The following is a 27727-nucleotide window of genomic DNA, read 5'->3' on the forward strand; positions in this document are numbered from 1 at the left end:
AAGTTTCCAAGTTCTCTACTGGATTTTCATAGTATAGTCTGTACTGTATGCTTCTAGATCTTTTCATTCACAACTTCGATTAATGTTTTCTGGGGATTTTTTAAGTTCATGATTTGATTAAATTACAAATGTTACTTGTGACGAAAAAAATGGGACCGCTTAAATTTTCAAATGATATTTTTGTCATGATGTATAGAGATGTTTTTAAAAAATAAAATCAATAAAATAGTAACGGGTTACGAAATTTACTGTTTAAAAAGTATATGACTGGAATTTGACATTTGTAAAACTAAGTTCTTAAACCAATTTTTTTTTGTCAGTTGAAAGTCTGACATTTACAAAAATTGGATCGCTTAGCTAAGGCACAACTCATACAACTTGTTAAAACCTTCTACAAAAATAGTGATTTTGCAACAGCCACTTATTGTACTTTAAGGGGAGATTAACATAATCGTCCTACTACCCAAGCAATTGGCTAAATTGTGAAGAAATTTGTGGAAACTGGATTGGTTAAAGACAATGTAAGGCTTGTGTATCATTTCTCTCGTACTATTGAAAATATCACTGCTGTAATTGAAAGTGTTGCCGAAGGCCCGAATGGGTCGATTCCTCGTCGTTCTCAGGAATCAGGATTGTCTCCCGTATGGGACATTTTGCATTCAGATCTACACCTATGTATATCCATATTAAGTCCAGCTCACACAATCACTGAAGCCAGCTGACCATTCACAACATCGTAGATACGTCGAATGGGTGCTTCAACAACAGGCGATTTTTCAACAAAATTTACTTTAGCTACGAAGCACATTTCTCACTGGGTGAGTATGTTCATAAACAAAATTGTAGTACTTGGCGTTCTGAGAATCTTTAAGTATTTGAAGAGAAGACATTACATCCACAAAAAGTCACGGTTTGGTGCGCTCTTTGGTCCAGACGTGCGATTGGACCTTACTTCTTCGAAAATGGCGATTGAACGACTGTCACAGTCCATTTGGAGTGTTATCGTTATATTGTAACTGACTTTTTTTATTGCTCTCAATACAACTTGGAGAGTATGTATTTTAACAAGACGGTGCCACATGCCACACAACTCAAGCGAATATAGCGCAACTTTCCATTGAGGGCTTAGGGACGCAACCATTCCTGTGTGCGAGTAATGTTATCGTTCTATGCTCGAAGAAGAAAGTACGGATATATGGACGTTTAGAAAGCTTGAGAAAGTCTCTTGTTTTACGAAATTGCGCCCTTCAATAGTTTATATTCCTTATGTAACAAAATACAATGACTACAAAAGTTTGCACCTTCATAAAATTCAATAGAAACAAATTTTTTAAACAGTTTCAAATCTAAGCTTTTTGAATTTTGAAATTGTCATCTCATTAAAATATATAAACTTACAATATATTTAATTTCTATTTCTTTTTATAATTTGTTCACTATCAATATCAATCTTCAATTAAAAACTATAGTTAGTATATATGGAGATATCACCAAGGGGGCTCTTCAAACCCTTTAAGAATGTTCTAAAGTTGCATTGATTGTTTTTTTTTCTTCCTGATAACAGGTCATACGTTTATGTACATACACATTTAGAAAGCACCTCAACTAAATATTTTTCTTTAGTACTTATCATGCTTTTTATGAGTAAGGCTTCTATATAATTTAGAAAATAAATATAGGTACCTATTCATACTATCATCAACAGAGAAAAAAAAGACGATAAATAATGAACAGATTGTCCCCAGATAAGACCACCTTTTAGTGCAAAAATACTTGCCACTCTCATAAGTCATAATATTCTTTCCATATGAACAACACAATCAAGTTATTTCCGGAATTAATAGATGGCAATTTGTTAATCAAATAATTACTACCATCACGCCTACGATTTCATGCTTATTCTCTTACCCTATCTCACCCCTAGGCCACTCATTTTATTGACTTTGTTCGTAATTTTTTTTATTTTTCCATTCAGAAAATATGAATCAGTTGAGGTATTGGAGGTATTTGGTTATCATAAACGCAAAGCAAAAGATAAGAGATAAAAATAAGAATGAATATATATTTTTCTTTTAAAAAAGGTGTAAATGTATATAGTATACGTACACTAAAAAAAAAAACTACGATAACGGTAATTAATTTTGCGAAAAGATTTTGCACTTATGAAAAAAAAAGAATATCTTTGACTTTTTTACGACGTAATTTCTTTTTACTAATTATACAAAGTATACAAAGTTAAGAGAAAATATTTGTTTAAATTTACAGACGATGAATAATATTTTGTATTAATTATTTCAATCATGATTTTTATGACCAAAATTGAATTATTTTTGGCTTTCAAGGCAGAAAGAAAATGTAATGGAAAAATATCTCTTGTAAAATTAATTTTTAAATGTTGTTCTTACGAACAAAAAACTATCTATAGAGATATACTTTAATTTGTGAATGCGAAGCACACAGATAACTTTCCATCCGATTTGTTTTAAAAGTTTGTAGGTTTTCGTGTTTTGTTAAAAAAATTGTGAGTTGAAGTTTAAAAATTACCAACAATATTTTGCATATGATGGAATAGTTTGATTTGGAAATCTATTTTTGTTAACGAGATTCTTAGTGTAAAACCAATTTTATTAGCATTTCTTAAAAGTTTTTACTTCTTATACAGTGTCCGGCAAAAAGATCTCATATATTTTAAAAAGCAATGACAAATAAATAAACAATTTAACAAAAAAAATTGTTAATATTTTTAAATTAAATACTATGCCATTATACTTGGTTACATAATTACTTAGTTTTAAACATTACCATTTTATCTATAAATAGTTTTAAATATAAAAAAATATGGGAATTTTTTTTTGCCGGGCCCTGTATTAAAAAATACAATTTGGATGAATAAAATATTAATTTGAAGTCAATGGGTTCTATTATTCTAAAGATATCGAAAACCGAACATGAGTTATTACCAATTTTGCGTACTATTTTTTGAAGATTTTTATTTGTATGAAAAAAAAAATAGTTCGAAGCCAAAATTAATTTTCACTAAGTTTTAGTACCTATTGTTTTTATTTTTTGCAAAAAAAAATTGTCAATATTTCTTATAAAATCAAATTTTTTAAAAGATATTTGAGAAGATGAGTAGAAACTTACTTAAGCTTCAAATCTTACCAACTTTTCGTAATGTTGTGTTTTGGTTCTTATTTTTTGTAAAAAAGCCACCAATTTAATTTGTATCAAAATTTTGAATAAATGAATGTTGAAAACTTTATTTTTTGTAAGATAAAATTAACTGAAACCAAAATCTCAAATTAAAAAAAAAATATTTGAGTCGAAAATCAATTTTTACCAACTTTTAATAATTGTTTTTTTTTTAGTTTTAATTTTTTTTGTAAGAAAAAACTGTGTATTCGATTTTTATCAAAATTGTACCGAATGTTGAAAACAATGTTTTCGAAAGATGAAATTAGTAAGAAGACATAACCTCAAATTTTTGAAAGACATTTGAGTCGAAAATCATATTTTACCAACTTTGAGTAATGTTTATTACTTTATTTTTTGTTGCAAGACATTATTTTGGAGATAAAATCGTGTTTTGTTCGTAAAATTTTCAAGGTGACGAATGCTTATTTTTTTTATTTTTCAGTGTTTTTTAATTTTTAAAACGAGAACAGGTGATTCGATTCATTCTGCATTATTATCGGTATAAAAAAATGTATTTGAAGTCGATATCTCTACTGATTCTTGAGCTATGGACGATGAAAAAATGTCTCGCATTTGCGGACTGTCTCTAAAAAATCATTTATTTCGACTCTAGGTACCTTGAAAATGCCAACATTTTCAGTTCGAAAAATCGGAACGATTGCAATAACTTCTTATTCCTAAGTTTAAAAAAAAATTTACACAAAAATGTATCGGAAATTGCTGTGCTTAGATCATTAGGACAACATTTTTAAGAAGGAAATTGTTAGAAAACGAAAACCATTAATTTCGCCAAAGAACCAACATGACCTTCAAATGTAATTAGATTAATTAAAACGAAATACCAACTACTGTTTTTTCGTTTTTTTAATTTTTTTTTTAACTTCAAATCATTTTATGTTTTCAACTTAATAAATCGATTTAATATTAACAAAACAGTATATTTTTTTCATTGAAATATTAGTCAATAGAAATTTGTATTCAATCAAAAGAAACCCAAAAAGATGCAATTGGACAGTGTTTGTCGTACCTTAAATAAGCTTATTTTTACAACGGAACATGATATGAGCAATATCAACCAAACTCTGAAAGAGAAACGACATACCTTGACTCTTTTATAACTAATTTTCGTAGAAAAAACATTTAAGCTTGGAAAATAATACAATATTTGTAGGTTTTCTTATTAATTTTAAGACTACAAAGACTTCAAATCAGTGCAAAAAGTTTGAAACGATTGCAATCAACTTCTTACTGTTAAAAAAATGACAGAAAAATTAATACAATATTTTGAATACAAAATAACAGGCAACTAAATAGTTTTAATACACAATCTCCTTTATGGTTTTCAAAGATTTTATTCAAAAAAGTATTTCGTTCATAAAATTTTGAATTCTTCCAAACTGAACAGGGTACGAAGTCTAAACTTGAAAGGTCCAATTTAACAAATTTCACAAGTGAGCAACGAAAATCGAAACTTCTGCCTGAACTTTAATTCCATAAAACCTAAAATGTATGCTATGTGAAGTATGTATGTATGTAGTTCTTCATGTAACATAAAAAAATCTTTTGATTTATTTGCTGCAGAATTATGTTTCAAATTTGGACAAGACATGAAGCCAACGTACGATAAGTTCGTTGTATCAAAAAGCCTAAATGAAAATTAATCTTTACACAAGTGTACTTACAAACAACTTTAAAAATGACTTGAGATATTTGCATTTAGTTTAAATATTTAAGTCGTAGGATTATTTTTGCTAAGTGCTACTTAAATAATTAACATATTATTACGTCAGTACGTTTACTTAAGATAATAATATTCATTCTAATTTTATTACTTCCAAATTATATTTTAAGAAAAATGTAATAAAAACATGACGTAGTTGATTTGTAAAGAGGAAATGACTTTGCAAAAAAATGCAAGAAATATTTAAATAAAATTTATAATTTCCATTCGTTTTACGAACAATAAGTAAAATTTGTAGGTAATGAAGATTGATCAATTTTATACTTTTCTGAGGCTTATTTTTCATGCGCACGAGCCTTAATTAATAAAATTGATAAATAAATTATATTTACTCCACGACTCTTCCTTAAATTGTTTTAATCAATTTTTCTAGTTTAATGCTGTTTATCAATTAAAGGTCTCGTCAGAATTATTTAACTTTTACTAAATTCAGAACATGAAATCATTGATTGATTGCAATAGAAATCTATGGAAAATAACTGAATAAATATCAAACATTATGATAAATAAAACCGACAATAGACAATATTATGGAATGGTAATTAATATAACCTTGATAAAATTATCCAATAAATATGTATGTCTAGTCTGGAGTTATTTTTCCTCCACACTTTGAATTGATATCCCTTGCAAAGCTCAATGGAACGAAATCAGTTTAAGCTTGTTAGAATTGCAGTTTGTTAAGCAAAAAAAATAGCTGGACAAATTTGATTGAGAAAAAAACACTCAGAGGGAATGTATCTCTTTGTCAATTTTTCTGTAATGTTTTTTAAATGATTTAATGCTTGAAATTTCTATTTCAATAGGTGATTTCTCATACGTCAAATCAAAATTATTTTAAGGTAAGTGCAACCATTGTATTGATGAACAGTAAAACCCGGATGAGTGCCTCACCTTAAATGCCCCATTTTAATAGGAAATAATGTGTGCAAGGCAGTTATAAGAGAAACGATAAGTACTCGTACTTCTCCCTGTGTTAAATTAAAACAAATTATATAAAAATGGTTTCCATACAACAAAGTTATAAAAGTTATAGAGGAAAAGACATTTTTTTTCTTTTTTTTCAGCTGATTTTGAATGTGTAATTAAAAGAAGTTTTTGAAAGGAAAATTCGCTGAAATTGTACAAAATTAAAGGCACTTGAGCGTTAAAAGTCCTTAACCGGAAGTTGAATACAATATGAGTCTAATTTAAAAAAAGACTCAAAAACAAGAATTTTGTTAAATGGGCAAGTCACTTATCTGGGATTTACTGTACCTGCAATTTTCATTGCTTCAAATTATGTTGCAAATAATATGACTAACGTAGTTCATTGAAAATATAAGACAATTTAAATACCTTAGACTATAATGTTTAGTTTTTATTGGAAGTTAATATTTGTATATTATTTTATTGTATTGAAAACGGTTTATTCGATTTTGATGAAAAATGACTTGAGATATTTGCATTTAGTTTAAATATTTAAGTCGTAGGATTATTTTTGCTAAGTGCTACTTAAATAATTAACATATTATTACGTCAGTACGTTTACTTAAGATAATAATATTCATTCTAATTTTATTACTTCCAAATTATATTTTAAGAAAAATGTAATAAAAACATGACGTAGTTGATTTGTAAAGAGGAAATGACTTTGCAAAAAAATGCAAGAAATATTTAAATAAAATTTATAATTTCCATTCGTTTTACGAACAATAAGTAAAATTTGTAGGTAATGAAGATTGATCAATTTTATACTTTTCTGAGGCTTATTTTTCATGCGCACGAGCCTTAATTAATAAAATTGATAAATAAATTATATTTACTCCACGACTCTTCCTTAAATTGTTTTAATCAATTTTTCTAGTTTAATGCTGTTTATCAATTAAAGGTCTCGTCAGAATTATTTAACTTTTACTAAATTCAGAACATGAAATCATTGATTGATTGCAATAGAAATCTATGGAAAATAACTGAATAAATATCAAACATTATGATAAATAAAACCGACAATAGACAATATTATGGAATGGTAATTAATATAACCTTGATAAAATTATCCAATAAATATGTATGTCTAGTCTGGAGTTATTTTTCCTCCACACTTTGAATTGATATCCCTTGCAAAGCTCAATGGAACGAAATCAGTTTAAGCTTGTTAGAATTGCAGTTTGTTAAGCAAAAAAAATAGCTGGACAAATTTGATTGAGAAAAAAACACTCAGAGGGAATGTATCTCTTTGTCAATTTTTCTGTAATGTTTTTTAAATGATTTAATGCTTGAAATTTCTATTTCAATAGGTGATTTCTCATACGTCAAATCAAAATTATTTTAAGGTAAGTGCAACCATTGTATTGATGAACAGTAAAACCCGGATGAGTGCCTCACCTTAAATGCCCCATTTTAATAGGAAATAATGTGTGCAAGGCAGTTATAAGAGAAACGATAAGTACTCGTACTTCTCCCTGTGTTAAATTAAAACAAATTATATAAAAATGGTTTCCATACAACAAAGTTATAAAAGTTATAGAGGAAAAGACATTTTTTTTCTTTTTTTTCAGCTGATTTTGAATGTGTAATTAAAAGAAGTTTTTGAAAGGAAAATTCGCTGAAATTGTACAAAATTAAAGGCACTTGAGCGTTAAAAGTCCTTAACCGGAAGTTGAATACAATATGAGTCTAATTTAAAAAAAGACTCAAAAACAAGAATTTTGTTAAATGGGCAAGTCACTTATCTGGGATTTACTGTACCTGCAATTTTCATTGCTTCAAATTATGTTGCAAATAATATGACTAACGTAGTTCATTGAAAATATAAGACAATTTAAATACCTTAGACTATAATGTTTAGTTTTTATTGGAAGTTAATATTTGTATATTATTTTATTGTATTGAAAACGGTTTATTCGATTTTGATGAAAAATTGAGTGTCTTAAAAATTTTAAAATTGATAAAAAGCTCTTAAAATATGTTTACTGAAATACTTTTATATTTCTATTGGAAGTTATTGTAATTAATTTAATGTTGTCGAGTTAAAATTTTGACATTTTCCCGCATTTTAAAATTCCTTAAGTATTAATTCAGAGTTTTAAGAAAGATTCCTCTATTATTGTGTAAGAACCAATACAGACATCGACTTTAAATATTTTTAGGAAAATTTAATCGAAAAGCAAAAGTAATTTAATAAAAATAGTCAAATAGCTTTTTTTGAAAATAAGTACGTACAGTTCTCTAGAAATTATTTAATAAAAAATTATTTTATTATGAAATAAATTTTCCTTGACAAAAATACCATCAATTAACAACAATAATATTCTTTAGTGGGTATTCCCATGCGAAATATGAATTATCTACCCTAAATCATTTTGTTTAAATACATATAATTAATTTTAAATATTTGTATTTACTACATTCAACTAATTTATAGATAGGTTTTTATTTTTTCCCAGCATTACTAATTACACTATATACGTACTCTATTTTTGTTCATAAACTAAATTAGTTGCGGCTTCATGAATTTCACAACCAATACCCAATATGTTTATAGAAAAATTAGATTTAATTAGATTTAAAACTCATTCAAATTCCTAGCAAAAAAAAACACATGATATGAATAAGTTCGATTCTATACTTATTTATGTACTTTTACGTAGAATGCCGATATTATTAGCAATTTTTAATATTCTAGGAAGCTCTTCAAAAAATAATGAAATACAAGAAAAAACTTTCAGTTCAACAAAAAAACATGACAACCTATCAAAACTTATAAAGACAAACATTTCAATGAAGATATCATATTATAATGAATCTAGAATATAGGACATAAAACCAAAACCACCTTCCCCCTTCACCCTCTTAACTAATAACCATTCATAAAGTACCTACTCAATCATGAAAGAAGTAAAAATATACAAAAAAAACAACAACAATAACAATAACCGCCACAAAATCCATTAGCAATTCAAATTTCACTGTCTATATTCTTTTTCTCGTTCTCCTTTAAATAAACCAAAACCCTCAAAGGTCGAAACTCTTTACAACAGAAACAAAAAAAAACAAGGACTTCATTCTTTCATAAAGCACAAATTATGTTCCCACATTTCGTCTTGTTCGATGAAAAAAAGAACAGAAAAGAAAAAACAATAGAAAGAATATCAAACAGAAAAAATATAATAAAATAAAAAGAAATAACCGCCTTTTAAGCTCCATTCATATTATAAAAAAAAGTAAGCACTAAAAACATAAATAAATAAATAAAATCAACGTCAAACCAATAAAATTTTCTTAAACGCAACCGCAAACCTTCTCTTTAATATATGTACGTAGTAATAATTTGCTTACAACCAACATTTTTCAGTTTACTTTTTTTCTTAATTTAGTTTTTTTACTTTTTTTGTAAATGATTGTTTTTTTTTATATTTCATTTCGACATGAGTGGAAAATTCCACTGGCAAATTTCAAGCTTAACTTCTATCTAGAACTATATTCTCAAATCACACACAAACACACACACTTAAATGTAAAAATATACACACTCTCAAACACACTTCACACGAATTGCACTTTTCATGAATAGAAGACGACAACTTCATATGGGATAGGTACTTAACGTATACAATTTTTCTAGATAGGGGTTGTTTTTTTTGCTGCCAAACATTTCGTCCAAAATAATTCATATCCCTAGTAACGGACAAACTTAATAAAAAGAAAAAAGAGAATGACATAATTGTATGTGGGAACATCGTCCTTTTTTGAAAGGATATTTATCACGCAACATTAGAAATAAACTCACGGTTGTTGTTTTTTTTTTAATTCAAAAGCCGCTATGTAATTATCTCAAAAACTCCAACACGAGTTTTGATAATATTTACATAGGTACACCACAGTCACGAAAGAGGTGATGATGGCAGGGAGAGTGGGGGTTGGGGGAGGGAAATGTCATGTTAAACTTAACAAACGAACAGAAAAATTTAAAATATTATGTCTACTCACGGTGTATTCTGTTGGCGCCAGAGGCGTTCTTGAGTTACTTTTGTGAAAACTCATTTTTCTTTCCAAAAGAGATTCAATCCACAGATAATTTTTAGGTTAGAAAATGTTGATAAAATTTAAGTATCCAAGCTTGAAATTTTAATTTCTATCACGGTAGGTTTATTTCTTCGACAAAAAATAAAACTTATTCAAAAAAATTAAGTACAAAACCGTAACGAGAACAAATCTCAAAAACTTTTCTAAAAATCGCGTTTCTTACTTCGAAAAATGTGTTTAAAAAAATATATACTTTCTTTATTTATTAATTTAATTAAAATTGAATATAAGACTTAATAAAAATAATTATTAAATTCCTATAAAATTAATTCAATAAAATAAAATCGTTATAAATATTTATATATATATTTTTCTTTTATTGTTCAAATTGAAACGTTGCGTTCAGTGTATATATGTTTTTTTTTTTGTTGTTTTAAACTTCGTTCGTGCAACACAACCGAACAGTTTGCAATTCAAAGCAAGAATGCCAACATTGCCGATTTGTTGGAGAAAAAATATCTGAAAATCATTCGCATAACATACTTAACTTGGTTTGGTATATTTGCTAGGTATACACTTCACAGTTGAAACATCACAGTGAAGTTACATAGTTTAGATACGTTTAGGTTCGGTTTTTGATTTTCGGTTCGGTTTCAGTTTGCTTTTGGTAAATGAATAAGATAGGTATAGTAGATAGATATATGAATTTAATGCGCGAAAGTGCTGCCGCCTGTATGCTGATGGCTGACTAATCAATTCCAGGCAACCATCAGCAGTAAATCTATGTATAAGCACCTATATACATTTTGGAATCTTTTTGTTTTCTGTTCGACTTGAACTTAGAGTTGAGAGAAGACTGTTTTGTTTTTATTTTATAAAATTTTAAATTCTTTTCTTATATAAATTTATAAAAAAAAATTGTGGATTTTTTAAACTGACTCAGACTGTGGTGTTCCTTTGTGTTTGATTCGGTTTGGTTCGGTTGATTGTGAATCTAGATACTTTTGTTTAGACGCAAATGCTTAGATGTATGTGTTTATATACATTTGTGCGCATGTGTTGTTTAGAAATAAAATATACAAAAAATATAAAAAGTATCTCAACAGAGTGCTATGAGTTTTTAGTTTCTTCGTTTTTTTTTTGTTTAGTTTGTTATAAGTTTATGAATATCTAACGAAGCATTAGTTTACGAATGTGGAAATGGAGAAATGCTTACTAATGCGTATAATCTTTATTTTAGCATGAAGTTTTTCTCTTTTGTTTATTGTTGTTGGTTTTCGTTTTTGTTGCATTTGGTAGGTGTTTATAATTTCTGTTTGCTCGCTTAGCTGAAGCTTAAAATCAGTTTAATTTTTTTTGTTTTCAATTGAATCTTTATTTTTTGTTGAGATTCATGCATCTGATACATTTTAAATGCACGTGGTTTGGTTGTTTTTTTTTGTATTATGTCAGTATTATAAAGGTCAGCATCAAAAAATTTGTATCTTGATTTTATCCCAGAGCATTATTATGATGATGATGATGAGATGGTATATTAAAAGTGTATCTCAACTTAAACAGCTGCTTTTTGTTTACAAACGATTATGTATTTACAAAATATCAACTTATCTATCTCTTTCATCTTACTATCTTTCTTGATATGTTTTTTTTTTAATTTGTGAATGAAATTTTGTTGGTTTATTTTGTACTTATCAATTTTGTTTACATAAATAGGTAGATAAATTATAAAATGTTTTTGTGTGTGTTTATTTTCTTATACTCTAATTTCGGTTGTGCTCTAAAGATAGAAAAAAAACACCCATCGAATGGAATATTTTTGGCTATCCCCAAAATATTTTGGTTTATTACTCTTTTTGGTGTTTTTTTTCCCTCTAATTTGAGTCATTATATAAGATGTTTCAAAAAAGAGTAATTTCATAAAGTTATTACAGAAAGAGAAGAAGAGTTTTTTCAGAATTTTTGGTTTCGATTATTTTGTCGTTATTGTTATTTTGTACATATAACAAGAGACGGTTTGAAAATGCATGCCAACACGTTCGTGTTGTTGATTGTAGTCAAGTTAAGCTCAGGTTTCCAAAACGAGTCGAATATAGTTCATTAAAAATGTGCCATTCCTATAGATACCACAAAAAACAAATAAGCGAATATACAATGTTTGTAATGAACGGGAGAGTTCAAAACATTCCCTTGGTAAAAAAAATGTTTATGTCTCTGTAATAAAATAAAACAAATCTTAATGCGCAAATGGTTTTTAGGGAAGTCAAAGTGCAATTTACACATTGTATTGTACTTAATTCTTTAATCAAAGGAGATTATTATAAATTTAGTTTTTTTTTTCAAAAAATAAAAAGATTTAATAGAAACAAAGACTATTCTCGATTTTCCCTTTTTCATTACATATTTGAACTATACAGCAATTTTTTGAAACTTTATCCATACCTTATCTGATCTTCATGGAATAAGGCTTTTTTTAATACCTCACAGCAGAATTACCGATGCTTCTAAACTTGGTTTTTCGATAGAGATTATTTTCCAAACTTAACCCAAATAAGCTCCAAAAATTTGATCATACAGTTTTTTTTAAAACGTTTTTCTCCAATTTTTTCACTTGTTCAATGTGAACATACAATTTTTAACTTCCTATAGGAAGTTATTGTAATGGGTCCGATTTGTCAATATGAAAATTTTGAAATTAAAAAAGTTAAAAAAGTCACAAAATTTCGTTTGTTTTTTAACTATAACAGTTTAAAAAAAAAGGTTAACATTTTGGTTAACCCTAAATATCTCATGAAGCAATGACGCTAGAGACTTATATTAAATGTTATATTTTATATAGTAACGTGATACCAACTAAGTATTTTTTTGCAAAAAAAATCCAGTTAACGGGTTTTTTTATGAATCAAAAACAAACAGTGAACAGTAAAATTTGTCACCTCGAAAATTTTACGACTTAAATATGATTTAATCTTCAAAACAATTGGAGAAACGAAAAATAATGCTTTTAACATCTAGTAAGATTTTGAGCAAAATCGAATTGACAGTTTTTTTATAAAAAAATAAAACTTCAAAAAAAAGAAAAACATTACTCAAAGTTGTTAACAGTTGAATTTCGACTCAAATGTCTTTTCAAAAATTTGAAATTATGGCTTTCAACTAATTTTAGCTTAGAAGCAATATTGTTTTCAACATTCTGAAAAATTTTGAGAAAAATGGAAGTGACAGGTTTTATACAAAAAATAAAAGCCTAACATAAAAACAATTCTACTTAGTAAAAATTTTCTTTCGACTCAAAAAGCTATTCAAAAATTAAAAATATTGTCTTCAAACTCTTTTTATTTCATAGAAAATATTGTTTTCGATATATTCAGTAGTTTTTTTTGTAAAAATCCAACATTCCGTTTTTTCATAAAAAAAAAAAAACTTCAAGAGATAGTACGGAAATTTGGTACAAATTGATGTTCGGTTCTTGATATTTCTCAAGTTAATTTCATTAATCCAATTTGTAAAAATTTAAGAAATGCTACATTGGTAAACTAGATCAAAGCTAGATTTTCAAACTAAACTATTTCTTTTTAAGAAAAATGTTGTTGGAAATTACTAAATTTTTAAGAATAATTCAACTAACAACTTTTTTAAACCAACGCTACAAACTTTTAAGCAAGACAAATAGACCGACGGGATGGGCAGTTTTCAGTGTGGGTCGCATCCCAGCATATTTTTAAAATTTTGTTTCAAATGCACTTCATCCTTTTGTTGTCTTCTCTTCAAATTAAGTGTACTTTTTAGAAACTGTGTGACATATAATTGAAAATCTCTTCCAAAACATTCACCTTTTTCAAAATAAGGCCCTTTTTTATCATATTATTCTGGAACAAATCTCCTTTTTCGACTATTGTTTAATTAGTTTTTTATTAGTCAAAGCTAGAAAACTAGATACAGAAAATCAATGTAATCTAGGTGCCTTTTCTCCAAATTCCAAATTTCCTAAAGAATTACCCAAATTGTAAGCGAAAATTATCCCATTTATTTAGTTTTAATTTAATGATTTGAAAAACATAACTTTGAACCTAAACCATACAATTTTCTAGCTTTAGCAATATTTCAACTTTCGGTCTTTATTTTAATCAAAAAAAGTAAAACCTCGCCTATATAGTTTTCTACTTTTTCTTTATTATTTAAAAAAAGTCTCCAAAAATTGCTATTAAAATAAATTTAAAATTTGTAACAGTATTGGACAATATTTAAAAATTCCCCGTTTTCATAATTTTTCCTATTTCAATTTTGTTTATTGTTTGAATACTGAATGAATAGAACTTACATACAAATTTTAACACATTTAAAAATATCACAAAATAACCCAAATATTTGTTCTTTTCATTTTCAATACTTCTTTGTAATAATTGTAAGCAAAGTATAACTTTTAGATGCTAAATACTCAACAATATGACCATTATATGACTTTATTAGCACATTTATATCCCCATTTACGTCATTTTTATAGAAAAAAGCAAGCAAATATTTGTTATAATATATTTGCACTATTAATTAATGCATAAATAACACATTCTTTTTCTCCAGTCAGAAAAAAAAATATCCATACACTACAAAACCTAACCTACCACTATTTTAGTTTGAAAGATTGTTGGGACTTCTGTGAAATTCCTAGAATATATTTTTTACCGCTATGACTTGTTGGTTTAAAGTATTATCTATATTCATTCATTCACTGTCTAATGCAACATGTTAATGGATTTTGATGAATACGATAATGATAAATTAATTGTAAAAATTTAAAATTAAATAAAAAATCTATTTAATCGATGTGATTGGGTATACTTTGAGTGTAAATATGGAAGACTTTCACGACTTTTAGAATCATTTAAAAATGTTTATCCATGACATGATATATTTTCCAACAAAACCAACAATTCAACAATATTTAACACTTAATGTAGAAATGCGCAATTGCTAGAATTTTTCAATGCTAGTCGTCATCATCTTAATGTACTTTTAATACATATATCTACGTATACACGACAGTGAGTATGTTTTTTGTTTTTATTTTTCAAATTCATTATAATCACACAACAACATGTAAAATACTCGTAGTCTAAAAGTTCATATGACTACGAGTAAAGTTTTAGTTAGCTTAATGGAAATTATTAGCTGGCGCTTGGCGCCTACAATTCCGTAAAATCGATCAATAAAAAATGTTCTTACATGTAGCTAGTATACAAAGACTCAATGTTGCTTTGGCGAATTGGATAAGTAATAAAAGCTCAGTTTTAAAATGAATGATTTATGTACGTGCTGTTATTTTGGTTATATTCCCTTAAAATTAATATTTAATGTAGATTTAGCGAATTTTAAGAATATATATTTTTGGTATTTAATAAAGGTGACTTTATGGCACGTACTTATCCTTATCATGGCATTACTTCGAAAAACTTGAATAATTCCTAATTTCATGTACTAAAACATAGAAACATTTTAAAAAATTCACAGAAAAAAAACTTAGAAAATTTATTTTTTGTTTAAAGTTTCTTTTTACCGATTAGAGCCACAAAAATATAGATAGCCAGTAATACTCGGTTAGGTGTTTATAATGTATCAATCTTTTTTGACAACAAATATTCTATGGATTTATTAGAGAGAGTATTTTTAGGAGACTATCTTAAACGCTTGGATGAGCCTGGTTGAGCAACATCGAATTCCTTAAGTATTGGTAGAATTGAAATTGTAGAATGTATTTATGGTGAGGAAACTAGCCCTTTAGAGTTAAAATCGGCAACACCTTAAATAGTTAACGATTTTGGGTGTTTTTGTTAATTTTTGCCATGTTGCTTTAAGCCACGATGACAAAAACCTCTATAATTTATAACATTATCGTTAAACTTACTTAAACTTACTTACTTAAGGTGGCGCTACAGTCCGGGTTGGACCTGGGCCTCAACCAGCATGTGTCTTCAGCCAGCTCGATCCCTAGCTAGCTATCTCCAGTTTCCCACGCCAAGTTGGTTAAGATCTTTACCCACCTGCGGCGCCACCTGAGTCGCGGTCTTCCTATACTGTGCCTTCTCTCGGAATTGGATTCGAAGACCTTCCGGGCTAGAGCTTTGATTTCCATTCGCTCTACATGACCTAGCCATCTAAGCCGTTGGACTTTAATTCTGCTTACTAGGTCAGTGTCGCTGTACAGCCCGTACAGTTCGTCGTTATATCTTCTCCTCCATTCTCTATCTATGCGTACGGGACCAAAAATCATCGAAGAATTTTTTCCTCGAAGCATCCTAAGACGCTCTCGTCTTTCTTTGACAGCTTCCAGGCCTCAGCGCCATAAATGAGAACCGGGATGATGAGTGTCTTATAGATGGTGATTTTAGATGCTCGAGAGAGAACTTTACTTCTCAATTGTCTTCTATGTCCAAAGAAGCAGCAATTTTCGAGAGTTATTCTGCATTTTATTTCAACGCTGGTGTCGTTGTCTGTGTTAATATCGGGTAGACAAAGTCCTTAACTACCTCAAAGTTATAGCTGTACATGGGTTGCGTTTTGTCCAAGACGTCGTTGTTCAATGTCTTTTTTTGATGACACCATATAATTGTCCTTGCACTCATTGACCACTAAACCCATTTTCTTCGCTTCCGTTGCAATGCTCAAAACGCTCCACTGACATCACGCTTTGATCTTTCAATTATGTCAATATCATTTGCGTATCCGAGTAATTGGATTTACCTTTTGGAAGATTGTGCCTCTAGTTTTGACGGTTGAGTTTTGCACAATTCTTTCCAGAACAATATTCAAGAAGTCGCATGACAGTGCATCCCCTTGCTGAAATCCTTTTTTGACATCAAATGCATCAGTAAAATCTGTTCCGACCTTGAAAGAGCAGTGTGCATTCTCCATCGTCATTCTGCATAAACGGATAAGTTTTACAGGGATACCAAAACTAGACATTGCTCTGTAAAGCTCTTTCCTGTAGATGCTGTCATACGTGGATTTAAAATCGATAAAGAGATGGTGGGTATCGATTTGAAGCTCCTGGGTTTTTTACAAGATGAACATTTGGTCGATAGTGGACTTTCCTGGTCTGAAGCCACACTGATAAGGACCTATCAGGTTGTTGACGAACCTGACGTCATAATATGGCAGAGAAGTCCTTAAACCTAGACAAAAATCGTTATAAATCCCTTATTGAATTCAACTCAAAGATTGCATTCATTCTTCATGCATTCTTTGAATTCAGTTAAAGTCTTTGCACTCCTTAAAATAGTTATAACTATATTTTTAAAACCGTTAGGTCTACAGACACAGTTGTAATTATTTCATTTGCCTTAAGAATGCACAAAATGTAACCAATAAGTAGGACTCGACATTTTCGCAGTTTTTCGGAGTTTTGGCCATGGTTCATCGCTAGAATTTGGAAACTTAGACTATTAATTAGGCTAGCATCATACGAGAAACACAGTTCTACCTGATTTAAAGCAAGGTCTCCCCTTACTCAAACGGAAAAATGAATGGTCTTATAATAAAAGGATTTTTTTTGAATCTTTAAGAAAATCAACATTCATATTCTTTCTTTCTATATAAACTCTCGAATTGGTCAACTGCGGATTTCGAAATAATTTCAAATAAAGTTAAGAAAACGGATTTTATATGTATTATATTTGTAAGAATCATTAAAGAAAAATAAAATAAATACAAAAATAAGGCCAACAGTCCATTAAGGGATTGATTATTAAGAAATCTACAGTTTAAAGCCGAATCCGAACGGCTTATTTGAGAAAGAACTTTACATGACAAAAATTACTCTTTTTAAAAACTCTTCTTTTGATTTCGAACAAATCAAAGATTGCATTTAACGTATTTTAGTTTCAAGTGGTTTCTCTAAAACCTGTCCCATTTCTTCCTACCTCGAAAAAGCCTTGAACTACGCAAAAAAAAAACAAACCTAAAACCTTCCTATGACAAGTAGTTTTTATATCTAATCTTATCATCTGATAAATTAGTATGACGTTTCTTATAAGTACAACGATGATTAATATAGTTCAAATGTACGTATATTTATCAATTTTTTTTTATTATATGTACTTGGTTAATTTCAATGAATTACGAAATCAACCCTCATCATTGAAATAAGATCAAATTTATTTTTCCAGTTGAATAGACCAATTCGTTTAATCAACATACCTTCTGTAGGTTTACTCAAAATTCATTCATGTTTATTCTTGTTTACATTTTATACCTATGGTTTCTCCTTCTGTTCTCAAACTCTTGTGAAAGAAAAAAAGTTTGTTTTGAAAACCAATACCTAAGAATTTTTAAGGGGATCTAATAAAATAAAGGACGAATATTTTTGTTTTCCTTTCGTTTACTTTGTAAACTTGGAAGCTCAACTTTTCTCAATTTTATCATTTTGAGGCGTTGTCCTCTGAGAACATCTTGTGTGAGGTCTTGACAGTTATAATCATCATAAGTTTTTATAAAATTTAAGATGTTAAGCGTTCGATAGAGGTTAATGATAAACACTCAAAAAAATTATGAGACAAGAGTTTGACAGGTGTCAAATTTTAGATCTAACATTCTGAATGAACGTAATAAATTAATCTATATTTTGTTTTAAATGATTCGAAAAAATATTCTATTCCATTTTTAAAAGTGTCACTTAAAAATTATGACTGAAGATCCTCTTAACGTTTAAATTATATAACAAACTATCTAACTGCCCTCTTTGAAGAAAATTGTGATTGCATCTAATTTCTTGTATAAATTTCAATGAGACAAAGGAAATAGAGACAAAATGCATTTTTAATTATAAACCAATACAATTATTTGTTAACACTCAAAAATTGTCTGGATTGAATAAATAATTTAATTTTATGGCATGGCGTCTAAAAATCTAAAAGCACTCGGAAATTAAATATCAATTAGGAAAACCTATTATACATTATCTTTTATACAAAGTTGTAATATTAAAGCTTTTTAAATTTAAAAAAATAATTATTTAAATGTTATGGTAATTGAATAGATTGTATTTGCTGTTGTAGAGCTCTTGATAATAATAGAAAATTTTAATTGCTCTTATGAAATTATATATATTTTTTGTTGCTAATTGTTAAAATTGTAAATATATTTGTGTGTGCATTGACAAACTGATGAATCGAAATTTTGCACCTTCCCAAAGGCATTATATCCTAAGACAAACTATTTCATTACTAAAAAAGGAACGATACATGTTTTAACAATTGAAATTATCAAAATTTACTTTAAAAATTAAAGAAATCGGTTTAAAACCTAAAAGATTGATTTCATGAAGTTATCGAAAACATAGGGCCATACTTTCACGAATTGTACATGTAAAATTTCGTGAAGCGAATATGGTGCTTCAACCTTAGCCATGTCAGCCATTTGACTGATCTCGTTATTGTTAATTTATAAAAAAATAATCATAAATTCATGAATACTTAGACGGTGTTAATGTTTTAGAATTTTGGCAAAACTGTTCTAACGTTCTCTTGATAGAAACGTGTTGGCCAATTAACAACTTTGAATTTCAACAGTGAACAGATGATATATTAAAAAGTAGGTATACGCCATAGTGTACTATTTTAGTGTTAAGTTCAGATGTCTTGGAAAATTATAAATGAATTGCTTAAAGAAAGAAACTAAAAACTAGTTGTACAAATTTTGATCAAATTTATAAATCACCGAACAAAAAGAAACAAGTTCAGGCACACTTCTAAGACAAATATCGAAAAATAGTAATGAGATTCAAGTAAATCAATTCAGATTATATCAAGAAAAAGTAGAACATTTTGTATCTATATAAAATATTGACAACAATAAGATTATAACAAAAAACATCTTAGATCCAAAATGTTATTTCCGTTTTCTTATACAACACCACAAACTTTCCTTCCTCCCTAAACTTCAAGTTAACATCAATCTAGTTCAAACCAGTTTTGGAAGCAAATATTTGGAGCGATGAACTCCAAAAAATACGCTTACGGCTCTTTTGTTCCATTGAGAAAAAAAAATAAACAAAAGAAAATTGATGAAAAAATAACAACAAAACAAAACAAAAAACTATTTGCATATGTCTACCTTTCTATTTTTGCTATGTTTTTTTTTAATGTTAATTTTGGCAAACAAAAAAAAAACATAAACAAAAGATACGTTTGTAATTTGCTGAATCAAACGTTTTGAACAGCTGCGTCAAGAAAAAAAATATCTAGCTCTTTGGTAACTCTTTTTTCTTTTGGGGTTTAACTCTATTGTTAGTTGGAGGAGATTTAAATTTTGCCAGTCAAAAATTGTTTTTATTGTTACACACTTGTTTCAAATCCTTAATTAATCAAACCAAGCACGTGTTTTGTTTGTTTATTTCTTTTGAACTTCATTGATGATGTTCGAATGAAATTTTGTCAATAAAAATCTTCAATTAATCAAATCGAAATGGAATTTAAATTATTAATAATTGCCACTACCCAATTTGTGAAATTGTGAGAGAAATTGCGTAGTTAAATATTTATATTGTGTATTTTTATTTAAAAAAAGGGCTATGGACATTATAAGTAATCATTGAACCGTGTGGTTACTAACAGTAGGGTAGGTTTTAAACCACGGATGAGATATTTTGGTTAAGTGCGAAAGTTTGCCAAATACTAGCACTTTTTTTTAAAAAAACAACACACCTGCAAACCTTGAAGAAAAAAGTAAACAAGCATAAATTTAAAGAATTTTTTCTAGTAATTTTGATATTTAGAAACCCAAAAGTTAAATGGATTGAAAAATGAGTCTTTCTTATTTTAATATTAGTAAAACAACTTAGTTAATTATTAAAAAAAACTTTAAAGTTTTACTGAATTTTCTTTACAAAATCTGCAAGGGCAAACATTTTCAATGAAAAAAGATCATATTTTGAATCTAAAAAAATGATTTGAAATTTATCGAGTCTACAAAAAAGGACTCTCTTTCCACTGTATAACCAGTCAAAAGTCAAACTTAAAAAAAAAAATTTGATCGAGACATCATTAATCATTATCATACCATTTTATGTTGTATGCTGAACAAAGCTTACGAATACAGATTTAAATCAAAACAGTGTATAAAAATAGATTTATTTTATAAATTAAGAGAAAAGAACCTTAATTGATTTCAATTATTAAACTACGCAAAGGTAAATAAATGAAAATAAATTTAATAGACTAATAAACTACAAGCAAGATCAAAATAATCACATTATGTTACGTTTTTGTTTATGAAGTACCAATTTCATTCTTAAGAAATACTTGAGTAGTTATTTTCTTAATTTTTATTTTTATTTGCGATATATAAAAACTACATACACAGCTGGTAAAAAAAAATAGGTATGAGAAAATTGTTGATATCCACTCTTGACTTGTTGCTGATTAGCGGCTGGTTTGAATGCAAGCAATGTAACCAACATTTTTTTAAAAGAGAGAACAGTTATTCTCTCTATGAGCATGCTAAACTTTTTGCATTTAAGTAATGTAATGTTCTAAAAGTTGGCCATAAAAATAGGTGTGCTCAAAATAAAATCCAAGTTTCTTATAATATTCTTTATTGTATGGTATAAATTCTTGAGGTGGGTTGTTTAAAATCATTTTATTAGCTTTAAAAAAAGTTTTTCATTCGTTACTGTTTGAATATGGGTTGTAAAGTCCACTGGAAAGGAAATTAGTTTGTCGACTTAGAGATTAGGCCAAGACCTACAAATTTATTGCGGAGGTCCTAGGCAGATCTCAAAATTTAATAACAAATGCTCTCAAGCCCAGAGGAATCCGCGAAAATAGAGGCCGGCCGGAAAAAACATCAGCTACCACTGACCGCCTCATACTATTTCTAGATAAATCTAACACTTTTATTTCGTCCAGGACCAAAGGTGCTCAAATTGATAATGCTTCAGTGCACGCTCGATCTGAAGAAGGCTTCAGAGCGCGAATATTCCAGGAAGAATCGCCGGGAAACTTCTGTTCCGTAGGGCAAGCAATATAAGGTCCAGAAAATTATTTGCCTTAAACCATGCTAATTGGAACGAACCAGAGTGTGTATAAAAATGGCGGAATATCTTGTGGAGTAATGAAACAAAAGTAAATTTGTTTTTATCGGATTCTGGGAAAAACTTACCAAGATAACAATCCTAAACAACTGCATTACTTGTGAAAGATTGGTTTCGAGAGAAACAAGTATCCGTTGTCCCATTGCCAAAGCAATCACCTGATCTCAATCCTATTGAGAACTTGTAGAATGAGCTTAAGCGTTAGTTAGGGGTCAAGATTTCACTAATGGAAACCAATTTTAGAAAGCGGTTCAAAGAGAATGGAATTTCATACCCCAGCAAACATGCCGAAAGTTAGTAGAGTCAATTCCGTGACGACTTTAAAAAGTTTTGAATAATAATGAAGGATACTCAGATTAAAATTAATATTTAACATAAAAAATGAATTAAAACAAAAATTAATTATCACACTATTTTTTTGACCAGCTATGTACATGTATGGCAAGTCCAAACCATTTTTGGGTCGAATGAGTTCAAACTTTAAAGTCAAAGTTTCAATTAAATTCGCAATAGGCATTTTTCATTTTTTAGACTAAAAATAACAGGTACAAACTCTTTTTCCAAATGTCGAAAATTTTAATTTTTTTAAAAACGAAGGGTATCCCCCATAGCACCGTTATTTTGTTTTTATGTTTTCTCAAGAACTAATCAACCGATTTCAATAATTCCGTTTCAGTATAATCTCTTTTACACTGTTTTATAATTATTGATGATAAAAAATGTCATCTTTATTTTGTACTAAAAAATATTACATTTTTTCAAAATTCGATATTTCAAAAATCATTTATTAACGAAAATCAAATGTAAAACGTATATTAATAAACTCTAAATAACTTAATTCTACAAATATTTGTAAACTAAAATTTAAAAAAGGTAGTACATTAATTTAAAAAAAAACCTCTCTTACGACTGTCAAAAAAAATTGTTTAAATCAGTAAATAAGTTTTATTTAAGTTTTTGAAGACAAACTTATTGTATTTAAAAAGTGCACATTATATGCATTTATTTTTGCATACGTGAATTTCCCAATATATTTCTTATAAGCAAAATTTTCTTTCCTTTGAATTTTCAACTCAAAACTAAATTTAAGAAAATTAACCGATTTTAAGGTATTGAAATTCGAATAAAGGCAATTAGATTTATAAGTGAAATGCTTTAAAAAAATAATTGTCAAGTGTATAATTTTTAAATTTTGACAGTTGTTTGTGAACATATTCTTAAAACAATAACAACAACAACTTTCAAAATAGACGCCATGAAGATGTTTATAACAATTGCAAATGTAAAATATTTTATGAAAGTTTCTTTTTGTTCAACATTTGGTGTGCTTATTCTTTCTTTTAGAAAACTTACTCCTTCCTGTGGTAAAATAATTTCAACAGAAGAAAGAAAATTTTATTCAAATTTATCAAAAGAACCCTTTGCCTTTGTGTTTATTTTTAAAAATGTTAATATTCAAGGATTTTTTAAAATTTGTAAGAACTTAGTTTCCGTTTAAAATTAAGAAGTGAAAATCAAAAACTTGTTTCATCAACATAACAAAAGTGGTAAAAAAAGTTGCAAACAAAAAAATTTGAAAACAAACGAACAACAAATTTTTGCAATGAAATGAACCCAACATAAAATCGACCTTCATCTCAAATCTTTCGTTTAAACATCGCACATTCAAATCGTCACAGGATCCCTCGGGCAATGTTATTATATATTCTCGTAGATGGACTTTGTCCAAGAGATGGGGAAGACGAAATGGGATCCCATGGTTGAAGTGGAACCACAAAAACTTTTATTGCGTCGTAGTTTTTTAAAAGAAAACGATCAAATAATATTCAATTATGGAACTCGATCCGGAACAGTGCGCCATTACCGCGTGCGTGCAGAATTTCGTATTTTATTATTATTTTTTTTCAGTTTTTGTTCGTTTATTTTTTGTTTTGCTTAAAGTGTTGTTTTCTTTTATTTTCATTTCAATTTTAGCAAAATGCTTTCAAAGCAATTTAGCGCTTAATTTTTTACGTTGTTGTTATTTTTATGTTTGAAAGAGGTTGTTTAGTTTTGTTTTATTATATTCATAGGTACAAATTGTTGAATGGTTTTTATTCATTTTATTTTATTCTCTTTTAGTTTTCTTTTGGAATTTATATATAAATGTCCATCATAATTATATTTTATTTATTTAGTGGTGAGAGTATGACAAATTATGGAGCACCTATTTAATTGTTTGATGAAAACAAATGGACATGCCAGTTCAAGTTTTTGTTTATAGTCTGTTCGGGTGACTTTCTTGAGAATTAAGAATTGCTATATTTTTCTTTTTGAATAGACTTTGGTTTTCAACGTGCGATTTCATTGCAATTTAAGTTATTTGTTAAAAGGCATATAACTGAGAATAAACGGCAAGGATCCAGTCTGCCGTAAAATATCTTCTTTGTATTATCAACAAACTGTTGAAGCTTTTTTAAACATAATAAGAATTAACCATAAAGCGATTTTGAAATCAAAAACTTGCCAAATTATTCAAGTCCTTTTGACTTTTGAAGATAATTGTATATTTTCTAATTAAAACAGAACCTTTCCAGGATCTCTTAGTTATTTAAGTAATTTAAACAAAACGATGAACATTTGAACTGCAAAACAATATTTTCCAGCAAACTAAATTTGAACAATTTCTTAAGACTTATTTGTATCCAAAAATGAATTGCTGAAACATTTGAAATGAATACAATTTTGAATTCCAATCTTAGACATATCATAACATAAAAATTAATAAAACCATATATTAGAAGAAATGATCTATACATTAATATTTTCAAAAATTCCAAAATAATTAATTGTAATGGATTTTTCAATTTCTTTTTGTATTATATATGAACCTTAGTTTTAGAAAATTCTTTGGGGCATTTCGATGATGATAAACCTAATTTTACATATTCAAATTTTTATTCGGTTTGGGAAACAAAAATCTTGGATCTAGGGTTTAAAACAGCAGCATAGGTTCTTATTTTATCTTTTCATCAAAGTTTATTAGAATAGAATAACTAGATTGAATGTGTTTCTACCTAACAATATAGTTTTAAAGTTTCAAACTTTATTTTTTTTTCAGTGTACAAAGCTTTCATCGAAAAGTGCAGCTTTTTGAAATAAAAAGGGCTTTCAAAGCTTTTATCATGTACAACAACCATGGATAAAACAAACTCAACACAGGAAATTCGTCTAGTGGTGGATTTTTTATTTGAACAATATACGTTAAAATATTTTAATAATTATGGCGTTATTTTTTGTCTTATTAATTTAATCTTTCGGTTTAAAAAAACCTTATGATGGGAAAATTTATCAATTAATTGATCACATATTTAGTATTATACATATTGATATGGACTTCAAACTAAAATAGTATTGAAAAATACAAAGTTCAATTGATATTATTACAATTTAGATTTAATTAAAAAAAGTTTATAGTTGTTCAGTTTTTAGGTTGATCCAATCTAATTAAATTATAAGATTAAAAATTTGGTTAAAAAAATTAAATAACAACATTCTTCCGATACATTTGTTTTTCATTTTTAAAACACTTTGTTTTTTTTTATCAACAAAACAATCAATCAGTAGTTATTTTTTTTTTTCAAAGTATGGGATTTCATCCAAAATAATTCCTTTCAATTAAATTACGATCAACATTTAATTACAACAAATTAAATTATGTTTATCAATTTTTGTTTAATTGCTTTTATCATTTCATATTTAACAGAGTTCCCTTTTACAATTACTTTTTAAAACATCATTAATTTTTATCTAAAATTGTCATGTAGTTGGTTATAAACATCATTTAAACTATCATCATAATATATATAAAAATAAAAATGAAAATTGAAAGCAATAATTATTATTTGACGACAACTGCTACCGGGTTTTTTAAGTAGGTATTATCTTAATCAGAAGAGAAGAATTTCATTCATATTATGTATTTGAACTTGAGTATTGTATAAATCTAACGAAAGATAAATCTGTATAATTAAACAAGTGCAATCTTCTTATAATTGCAGATAAATTATAACAAAAAAGTGCTCATACGCCCCAGTGCACAATTCTCAACTTATATGCCATAACTGTGTATAATCATGATGACCTTCAGGTAATGAATTCACTTGACGCGAGCGATATACAATTTTAACAAAATTACGGCACATGGATGGAAGCATGCAAAAACATCTATTTTTTTTTGTATGACTAAACATCAATCAAAATTCAAGATAGTGATAAAAATGTTGGTATTTTAAAAAATGAATGTAAATTAATCATAATTTACATGATAATTATAATGAATAATCTGCAAATCTGCATGAATTTTGATTGTGGAAAAAATAAATTAACGTAATAAGAAAAAGTTTAAAATCAAAAAAATTGTTTTGTGACAAAAAGGAACGAGAGAAAATGAATTGATATTTCGATTGCATCTGAAATTAATATTGGAAGGCAAATTTGTCGCCCTGAAGTCTTCCTTATTAAATAATTTATAAATTAATTCTGTAAACTGTTTAGAATAAATAAATAAATAATTTTGGAATTGTAGCTTCAATTGGGGTATTCGTTTATTTGTTTTCAAATTTATTTACGAGTTCACCACTGCATCAAAAAAGAAGCAAGCTTAAATATAAATTCAAATTTTTAAAAATTATACAAAATACATTTTTGTTTGTAGTTTGAAGAATTTAGTAAAAAAAATCAAAACCTTTAAAAGTAAAAATCGTTCTAACTTTTAAACATTTCAAAAATTCTTTTATTTTTGCATTGTTCTGTTTTAATTTTAAAGGTTGGCTATAAATTTAAAATTGTGTTCCCCAAAATGTGAAACACACATAATAAAATGTGAGCAAATCAAACACACACAATCAAATGTGAGCAAATCAAATACACACAATTTTAAGAAGAGTTTTTACGTAAATAACATCCAACGGAGAAGAGCTCAAGGAAGTTATGGGTTATCCATTTTACGGTTTCAAACGCATAGGGCTGGAATTCGATATCTGTCGAACTAAGTTGTTAAACCAATTAAATTTTTTTAACTTCCCATTGGAAGTTATTGTAATGGGTCCGATTTGTCAAATTGAAAATTTTGACATTTCTCGACGTTTCAAGGTCCCTAGAGTCGAAATAAAAGATTTTTAGAAAGATGTCTGTGCGTGCGTGTGTACGTACGTTTGTACGTCCGTACGTCCGTACGTCCGTACGTCCGTACGTTCGCGACGTTTTTTTCGTGGTCCATAGCTCAAGAACCAGAAGAGATATTGACTTCAAATAAATTTTGTTATACAGATAATAAGGCAGAAAGATGCAGAAAGGGCTCTCAAGAAAATTGCGTGGGTGGTTTTTTTACTATAGCAGTTTAAAAAAAAGGTGAAAATTTTGGTTAACCCTAAATATCTTACGAACCAAAAACGCTAGAGACTTGAATTAAATTTTATATAATAGATTGTAACGTGATACCAAACAGGTATATTTTTTGAAAAAAATCAATATAACGGTTTTTTTTTTAATCAATAAAACTGAAAAAAAAAAATTTGTCACCTCCAAAATTTTACGACTGAAATATGATTTTATCTCTAAAACAATTTTGTGCAACGAAAAATAATGTTTTTGATATCTGATAAAATTTTGAGAAACATCTAATTGACAGTTTTTTTTATAAAAAATAAAAATCTAAAAAA

The 27727-nt window shown here is 27.9% G+C and overlaps 1 protein-coding gene across 3 annotated transcripts in view; it reads right to left on the minus strand.

Annotated features, from left to right (window-relative positions):
* The window catches only part of LOC129948300 (proton-coupled amino acid transporter-like protein CG1139), a 71161-nt gene that overhangs the window by 33778 nt on the left and 9656 nt on the right, over positions 1-27727 (minus strand). Inside the window, exon 1 of one of the 3 annotated variants that reach the window (XM_056059253.1) lies at positions 9908-10408. The exons of 1 other annotated variant lie outside the window; for it this stretch is intronic. In XM_056059253.1, the coding sequence (XP_055915228.1) occupies positions 9908-9961 (54 nt within the window). In that variant the 5' untranslated portion in view covers positions 9962-10408. Of the gene's footprint in view, positions 1-9907; positions 10409-27727 lie in introns of those variants that run through there. One more of the 3 variants, XM_056059254.1, reaches the window with a different exon arrangement.

Source organism: Eupeodes corollae, chromosome 2 (genome assembly GCF_945859685.1).
Source record: "Eupeodes corollae chromosome 2, idEupCoro1.1, whole genome shotgun sequence".
NCBI lineage: Eukaryota > Metazoa > Arthropoda > Insecta > Diptera > Syrphidae > Eupeodes > Eupeodes corollae.